The sequence below is a fragment of the Pediculus humanus genome, genomic scaffold (assembly GCF_000006295.1).
Source record: "Pediculus humanus corporis 1103172108298 genomic scaffold, whole genome shotgun sequence".
NCBI classification, from domain to species: domain Eukaryota; kingdom Metazoa; phylum Arthropoda; class Insecta; order Psocodea; family Pediculidae; genus Pediculus; species Pediculus humanus.
The window spans coordinates 571,691-581,243 of record NW_002987867.1 but is presented as its reverse complement, the minus strand read 5'-3'; the positions used below and the strand labels follow the sequence as shown (position 1 = coordinate 581,243).

Sequence of the window (9,553 nt, the reverse complement as noted above, 5' to 3'; positions counted from 1 at the left end):
TTAAAAATTTATTATTTTTATTTTATTTTATTTTTTATTTTTTTATTCGTTATTAGAATCATCTATAAAATTTTTTTTTTTTTTTTGTTTTCGTGTGAAGGTTTAGTGAAGGATAGCAAAAAGTTTTTTTTGACTTAAAAAAAAAATTAATAATAATAATAATAATAACAAGACAAGGATTTTTTTTTGTATTAAATAAAAATGAACGTAAACATTTAAATGGAACTAAAAACACTTTCGGAAGTGGGGCGCGAAAAAAAGGAAGGTGTATTGATGATAACGATATATAAAAAAAAAGGTTTTTTATAAAATAATATGTCGATGTTCTTCTTCCGGTTTCACAATCTTCGTCGCGAAGAAGAAAACAAACGTTTTAAAAAGGCAAAAATGACTCGGGAATGTGCACCGCCGTCACCGAGCAGCACGAGATCGGAAACGAGACCCGTTTACGGTCATTATACAAATTCCATAATATCTGGAGCTGGAAGACTTTTCGAAAAAACTCCGTTGCAACCGTCGGATAGTTTAGACGAAATCGCACTTCAAATACCAAGGTACGATACCCATCTATCTATCTATCTATCTATCTTTGTTTTTTTTCTCACGTGAACGTTTTAAAAAAAAAAACGTTCATTGTTTTTGGTTATTGGTTTGTTTGTTTGTTTGTTGTTGTTGTTGTCATCGTTTAAAAAGCAAAACAAAAAAAAATCTTGTTTGTTATGTCTTTCGCTAAAGAACAAAAAAATTATTATTATTATTATTATTTTCATTTCAAATGGTTTGAGTAAATGAAAAAGTTTTATTTTTTTTTATTTTTTATTTTATTTTCGTCGTTTTTCTCCTGGAGAAAAAAAAGAAAGAAAATGTCGTAGAAAAGAATTGACGGAAAGAAGATGGAATGATATTTTTTATCTTCTTCTTTTTGGATGGAAGGCAAAAAAAAGGAGAAATAAGTTTAATAAAAAAAGAATAAAAAAAAATAAAAAATAAAACTGAGAAAAAAAACATTTCCGCTTTTTATTATTATTATTATTATTATTATTATTATTATTATTATTAGATGAAATTCTTGAAAATCTTTTTTGTCTTTTCTGTTCTCCCCTTCATAGCCATCCCCCTTCCCCTCCCCATTTTGAAATGACGTCACTCAAACAACATGTTTTTTTTTTTTTTTGAAAAATTTTTTTTTTTACCGGACTTAAAAACGTAATACACGATTACGTAATTTTTTTTTTATAAAAACCCTTTTATCGCGTTTTATTTTCAATCCGATTTCCCATAAATAAATCCGATGGTAATTCATTTGTGGATTAATTTTCTCGGATTAAAGATTAGTAATAATAAAAGGAAGGAAGGAAGGAAGGAAGGAAGTTTGTGTTAACATATTATTATTATTTACATTTCGATCAATCAAATAATAAATTTAATTTTTTTTTTTTCCTGCTATACAAGTCGTAACTTGACAAAATTTTACCAAGAGTCATAATAATGATAATAATAATAATAGCAATACAATCGTTTTTATCTTTTTTTTTTTTTTTTTAAACAAAAGTTGACATTTTATTTATTTATAGATTTTGCTAGAAAAAAAATTAGAAGAAGAAGAATGTGACGTTTTTTTTTTTTTTTTAAATCTTTATTGTTTTTTTTTTTTTTTTTCATTGCCAACCAACAACAGTAAGAGTTTGAAATTTCCGTTAAATAAACGGCAGAAAAGTTTTTTAAAGTTTAGTATTAGTATTATTATTATTATTATTATTATTACTATTGCTGTTGTGGTGTTGAATTACGACTTTTGTAAGTTTTTTTTTTTTGTTACGGTTAATTTTTTGAGTTTGTTACGTAATAGTTTGTTTATTTGGTCACGGGTATAAAAGTTAAAAAATTTTGTGTTAACGATTTGATAAATTTTTGTACGTTTTTTTTTTTCGGGGGGGGGAGGCAGGCAGCAGAAAACGGTTTGATTTTTATGGTCTGTTACTGAGAAGATGAAAATTAGTTACCGAGACAGAGGAAATTATTATTATTATTATTATTTTTTTTTTTTTTTCTCGTTATTGTTTATTGTAAATCCATCAAAAAATGTGTCGATCGATCAAAAAAAATTTAAAAAAATTTTTTTTCTTTTCGTGGGGGGGGGAGACCAAATTATGCCGTGTCGTGGAAGGAAAAATTTATTTTTATCTTTTTCCAACCAGAAACTTGTTTTTTTTTTTTTTTTGCTTTTTTCTCGTGTTTATATTTAATTTTTTTTTTTTTTGGTTCACATATGGGAAAACAACTTAACGGAAGCGATAATGATAATGATAATGATAATAATGATAATACTAAAATTTTTTTATTTTTTTTATTGATAAAAAGAGGAAGAAGTAATTTGAAAAAGGTTAAGTGATCGTCAAATAAAAATACGTAAAAATCTTTAAAAAAAAAAAAGAGACATTATTTAAAAACGGAAATGGTTCATCTTCTACTTCCTTTTTTATTTTATTGCGGTTTTTTTTTAATTACGATGAGATGAAAGAGGTTTTTCTTTTTATGTCAAAATTCAAAAAGCTCGAAGAGGAAAAGTTTTTTTCTCGTCGTCGGTCATTCGTCCGTCGGTTTCCCGACATTTTTTTTTTTTTTTTTAATTTAAACGCTCAGCTCAAATCTTTAATCTTTATTAGGTATTTTCTAACATGTTTTTTTTTTATAAATGAAAATAATAATAATAATAATAATAATAATAATAATAATAAGAGCAACGTAATCGAATTTGAAAGGAAGAAAAAGGAAACGCGTAAAAATTATTAACAAGTTTTTAATTTTTTATTTCTTTTTTTTTTTTACAGGTAAGATTTCAAAATGAAAATAACATCTACATCCAGGTACGAGGGTGGGGGGAAGGGTAAGTTTTGATATACGTGATTTATTTCCGGTCAATTCAAAAATTAAAAATTCAAATCTTAATTCAAAAAATGTCGTACAAACGTTTAACACATTTTAAAATTTTTATATTTTTTTTAATCGGAGGATTTAAAACGAAAAAATTTTTTTTCTATTTTCTAACGGGGGAAGGGGGTAGGGGGAGGTGATATCCCCCCCTGAATAACAAATAAAAAAAAAACTTTTTATTTTAACTGAAGTGAATCATGCGACGGCGAATTATTCTTTTATTTATATATTTTTATTTTTTTCTCCAAAAACAAAAAAAAACTGGAACGGAAAATTAAACGTTAGAAAAAGAAAAAAAAATCGAAATGAAAACAACAAATGTTGTTAATTGTTGTAAATCACGAATTATTTATTAATTATTTATTTAAACAAAAGGAAAAAAAAGTTTTTTAAACAAAAAAAAAATTATAAATAAATATTTAACCCGAAACCTTTTTTTTTTGTCGAGATTGAAAAAGGTTAAAAGAATAATAATAATAATTTTTATTTTACTCGTAATTATCACTATTCAAAAACAATTATTAATAATAATAATAATAATAATAATAATTATTCGTGTTTTTATTATTAGTTTTATTTCGTGTGATAAGAATAAGCGGAAAGAAATTTTTATTTTTTTGACGACGAAAGAAAATTTGTAAATGATGACGTCAAAATCTCGAAAAAATGAAAGAGGAAGGAAAAGGAAAATGGATAAAAAATATTTTTTTTTTTTTCGCAAATTGGCGACAATTTGGAACGTATAATTGCGACGTGCCGACATAATTGAAAAACTTTTAAACGTTTGGCTGCGTCTTACTTAAAAATTTGCGCTGGAAATGATCAAGGGTGTAATTTAATATCATATAATATTTTCGCGCCAAAATAATTTGAAATTTATTCAGGCGGTGAAAAAAATCAGTCGGGATTTTTCCTTTTTCTCATAAATGTAATCGTTAAACTTGTATCATGACTGAGGAAAAAAAAATGTTTTCTTCATTTATGGAAAACAATTTTTTGGCGCGTTTTCCTCAAATTTAAAAAAAATATCGTGCGTAAATTAAAAACGAAAGAATAATAATAATAATTAAAAAAAAGGAAAAAAAATTTTTTTTTGCTGGAAAATGATTCGATTGAAACCTTTTTTTTTTTTTTTTTTTTTTTTCCGTTCCGACGGACACGAAACAAAAAAATTTAACGGTAGCAAAAATGTTTTTTTTTTTTTTTTCGCTTTTGCTTTTGTTTAATTATATAACATTTGATGGTTCCCGCACGCGAGATCCGACTAATTAGATATATTATATAAATAAATGTTTAAAATCATGTAAGTGTGAATGAAAAGGGAAAATGTTTTTTTTTCTCTTTCTCTCTCTCTCTCTCTCTTTTAAACTTCATTAATGAATTCTTCTTTTTTTTTTTTTTTTTTTTGTATTAAGTGAGAAAAAACACGTCATATTTTTTTTCATTTATATTATTTAAACGTATTAAATAATGTGTTTCGTCCATTTCCGGTTTTTTTTTTGTTTGGTTCGTTATGAAAAATACCGACAGATGAACGAGATGAGATGATTTTTATTTACACGTAAAAATTTGGGTTGATGAGTATTATTATTATTATTTCTCACTCTTTCTCTCTCTCTCTCTCTCTCTCTCTCTCTTTTTATTTCCTCTATTTTTGTTTTTATTTTCGTATTCGAGGAAAATCGCATGGGAAACGTATAAAAAAAAAAAATGTCCTTTTTTTTTTGTTTCTAATTAATTTTTGTTTGTTTGTTTGTTGTTGTTGTAACACGAAGGGTTTTCGTCAGGACAGGTGTTGTTGAAAAAATCAAAAAATTAAATTTACAAAAAAAAAAACTTTTTTTTTTTTTTTACATAACAACGGAAATGAAAGAGATACATTTGTAGAATAATCTAGAATAATTTTCCGAAAATTTAAATTTCCCGCTCGATAAAAAAAAATATAATTCATCATTATTATTATTATTATTATTATTATTATTATTACTATTATTCCCGTCCATTATTTTTATAATTTCAATAGAGATACTAATGATTAGTGGGCGATCGAGATAATAATAATAATAATATGAAAAATAAAAAAAAGAAAAAAAAAGAAATCGAAAATAAGATTTTTTTTATTTTTTTTATTTTTGTTGTTGTTTACGTGGAGTTCGTAAACAAGGGTTGCCACCACGTAAAAAAAAAAAAAAATTATTATTATTATTATTGAAAGTGTGAATAAAAATGTCGTCTGTGTGTGACTGTGTATGTGTGTATGAAGGATTTTTTTTCTTTTTTTTTTACCAGTTGAAAAGGGTTGTTGTTTAGTTTAAGAAAATGAATGTAAAATATAAATTGGCGTCAGAACGGATTCACAGTTTTCAAAGCGTTCGCTTTTTTGTCGGGGAAAACTTTTAGTTCAACTTTCGCTTTTCACTCGTTCGCACGCATCGCTTTCACGTTTTATTATTATTATTATTATTATTAATATTATTATTCATTTTTATTTTATTCACGACGTATTCGGTATATGTAAATATAAATATTGCGGTGTATTATTATTATTATTATTATCGATTGATTTTTGGGAAAAGTGGGGGAAAACTTGTAGGGGAAATTTGTCGGAATTATGTAAATGAAAAACGGTTTTTTTACTAATAATAATAATAATTATTATTAAATATTTTGTACGTTTTAAATCGAGAGTGTCAGTCAATCAGTCAGTCAATCAATCGTGCGCCATTTTACGATTCATTCTTTTCTTTTTTTTTTTTATTCGATTCTATTTTTTTTATCGTTCTCTCTCTCTCTTTCTTTCTTTCTTTCTTTCTTTCTTTTTTCATTTTCCTGTCAATTTTTAAAAATAATTTACGAGTTTTTTTTTTTTGTTCTACACATCAATTACGTGTTGTTTAATTTTAAATATCATTTAAAAAAGTTAATTTATTATTATTATTATTATTATTATTTTTACGCGGCGTAAATTTTTTTATTGCTTGGATTGAGTGATTTAAATGAAATTGTTTTTGCATTTCGACATTAATAGTAATAATAATGATAATAGTAAAAACAAAACGAAAAAATTAATTTATTGTGTTTTGTTTTTTTTTTTTTTTTTTCTCTATGTACGCAGACTCTTTTGCAAAGTTTGGAATTTTAATTATTATTATTATTATTATTTTTGTCATACGATGGTAGACATGTCAAAACGTTAAAACGTTTGTTTTTTTCAAATAGAAAAAAACGTTTTAATATTTTCTATTGAAAAACGAATACCGGAAATCTTAATTACTTCCTGTTTTGATATTCGCAAAATCCTTTCTCCGAATTTTCACGGCGGTTTTTGCCTGACTTACGAAATTCCCGCCACCGCGATCTAAATTATTTATCATTATCATTATCATCATTATTATCATTATCATTATCATTATCATCATTATTATCATTATCATTATCATTATCATCATTATTATCATTATCATTATCATTATCATCACCGTTTGTTTTCGTATGAGGGTAGTAAAATTATAAGATTAAATATTAAAAATTTTTCAAGGGTCTTTCAATTTTGTATTTAATTATTATATTTTCACGCTGTAAAAGGCCTTTGTGATACTTTGTCTAATTTAAAATGTTTTACGACGTTGGTAGCATTGAAACGAAAATTTATACTTTTTGTTAACGGGGGGGGGGGAAAGTATTTTTTTTTTTGTAATTTCCGTAATGTTTCCGACTTTTTTTCTCTTTTCACACCTGCTCTAGATTCGACTTTAATGTTTGTTTAGCTGAAAAAAAAGGAAAAAAAAACGCGCGAAATTTTTACGCAAGGAAAAACGCATCGCGAACGTTTTTCTATCATTGCAATGTTAAAAAAAAAATCCTTAGAATAATAATAATAATAATGATAATGTTATCGATTTAAAATATTTAATTACTCTTTTTTGAACTTTTACTTTTTCGAAACTTTTCCCATTTCGTTTACAATTACAAAATACCTTCCGGTATTCTTAATTAATTAAAAAAAAAAAAAAAAAAAAGAAAATTATTAATTTACCACCTCTTAAATTATCTATTATTATTATTATTAATATTACGACGCCATTTTTTCCAGTTTAATTTTAAATTCGAATTTAATTTAATGTGATTTTTTTTTTTTTTTAATGTAGTTGAAATAAAATAAAAAAAAAGAAAATTCTTAAAAGAAGAAAAGTTATGTAGAAAAATGACGTGGCAACAAGTCGAACGGATAATCACGAATCGATATTATTGACATGATAATTCGTTCCCGCGTGAAAATTTTATTTTTTTATTTTCCAACTGAGAAAAATTCAAATTGTTTTGATGGTAAAATTATTATTATTATTATCGCGAGAAAAATTGAAAAAATTTTTTTTTAATTCTTAATCAATTGGGAGTGGGGAGAGGAGGAGTGTGGGTGCGTTTAAAAATAGAATAAAATCATATTGATAACATTATCTCGACTTTTTTTTTGTTTTTTTAAATTAAAAGGAATAAAAGGTAAAAATAAAAGGTAAAAAAGGAAAAAAGGATAGAAAAAGGTTGATTACGTGGTTTTTTTTTTAAAACTGGGTAAAGAAAAAAAACAAAAAAAAAAGGAAAATTTACCGGCCGGCGAACGCATTTTCCCTAGGGATTTTCCTTTTTTTTCCCTTCCTCTCCTCCCTACAGTTTTTTCTTACCTCCCGTACCCGGTTGCCTCCCCGTTACATCATTTTTCTATTCAGGTACATTAAAATATTCGAATCCGTTAAATGAATCGTTTAAATTTAATTATCGTGAATCCGCGTTCGTTTGGGAAAACGAACGCGGTTCGGACAATTTAAAATAAAAAATTAAACCGTACGTTACGAAAACGATAATAATAATAATAATAGTAATTTTTAATGTTTTTCCCGCGTAAAATATTTCAGTTTAAAAAAAAAAATATATATGGAGGAAAAAAATATGTGAAAAGAAAAAAAGAATTGAATTGTTTTTTAATAAATTAAATAAATTCAATCATTCAGTCAATCAATCATTCAATCAGTCAATCAATCAGTTAAGAAAATATTTTAAAAAAAGTCAATCATCAATTGAAACTTTGGTCGTAAAAAAAAAAAAAAAAAAAAAAAACGAATTTGAATATTTAAACACTCGAGAGAGAAAGAGAGAGAGAGAGTGAGAAAACACTTAACAAGTTAATCGATAAGGGATAAAATGAATGATTTTTTTTATGGAAATTCCTGGAGAAAAGTAATAATAATAATAATAATAATTTTTATTTGTTTCACACTTCCGCTTTTTTGATACATATAAAAAATTTTATTTCATGCGTATTGCGTTTCGTATACTGGAATTAAAATTTTTTTTTTTTTATATCAGAAAAAAATAATTTTTTGTCGACATTTTTTTATTTTTTATTTGTTGGTTTCGGATTAAAAGGGATTAAAAGATTAATAAGGATTAATCCGTTGAGTTTTTTAAACAAAAGACAAAATTTACGGTCAAGGATTCGGTCGGAGTTTTTTGTTTTTATTATTTAATTCTTTCAATGATGAGTCGTCGAATGATGTAAAAAAAAAAAAAAAAGAGATTTATTCCAGAATTGTAGAGGGAAGGGGGAAAAAGAAAGGAGAAAGAGAGACAGGGAGGAGGAGAGCGAGAGAGAGAGAGGAACAAAGAAAAAGTTTTGGAATTTTTTTTTTAACCATGTTAAAAACGAAAATTAAATTTTAAAGGTTTTTAATTGCATTTGATTAAATGATTCCAGGAAATTTTCCATGGGAGTTTCATATTTATCTCCATGTTTAATTTTTTAAAGATTAATGGTCCAGTTTTTCGTATTAATAATAATAATAATAATAATAATAATATATTGCTCGTGTTAAAAAATGTGGGACTTTGAATCATTTTCATCTCATCTCTTCTTTCCGTCTATTTTTTTTGAACCGTCTTTCTTTCTCTCTCTCTATTTGTCTCATTATTTTCTTCCTTTCAATCTCTCTCTCTTTTGTCTCATTATTATTTCTCTCCCACTCTCTCTCTCTCTTTCTATTCATTATTTTCACTTTTGCGAAAATGAGCTCCTTTAGAATACGTATTACGTAAGTTATTCCTTTAAAATATTTATTCTTATCATTATCATAATCATCATCATCATCATCATCATCATAATCATCATCATCATTATTTTTATTTAAATTTTTTTTTTTTTTCTCCAGAATTACATATAATCTTTTATCAAAAAATGCCATATATGATGAAATTTATAAAAAAAAAAATTTCTTTTTTTTTTTTGTGCAATCTAATTTTTTTTTTTCAAAAAGCTTTTTTTTTTTCATAAAAGGAAATTAAAAAAAGGAAAAAAAAGAGGGAAAAAAAGGTTTAAACCATTTTGTAAGACATTGACTATATATAATATTTGAAAAATTTTTTATTTTCATAACTTTTCCTCCTTCCCTCTCCCCCCAATAAAAAAAAATCCAATTGATTTTAATAAAGAAAGAATTCATGTTGATTTTTCGTTATCGTAAAGAAAAATTTATCCATAATAACGCGTCGGCGGGGGAGGGAATGGAAAAAAATTCCAGAGGGAAAAAAATTTTTTATTTTTTTTCCGTACTCGAACGATAATAAT

The 9,553-nt window shown here is 25.3% G+C and overlaps 1 protein-coding gene across 1 annotated transcript; it reads left to right on the top strand.

The window, feature by feature from the left end:
- Positions 1-387: 387 nt before the first annotated feature.
- On the top strand, positions 388-792 carry Phum_PHUM562910 (uncharacterized protein; the record flags this gene model as incomplete). The annotated part of the gene is made up of 2 exons (XM_002431928.1): positions 388-554; positions 786-792. The coding sequence occupies 2 exons, from the start codon at positions 388-390 to the stop codon at positions 790-792; spliced, it is 174 nt and encodes a 57-aa protein (XP_002431973.1).
- Between the last annotated feature and the right edge of the window lie 8,761 nt (positions 793-9,553).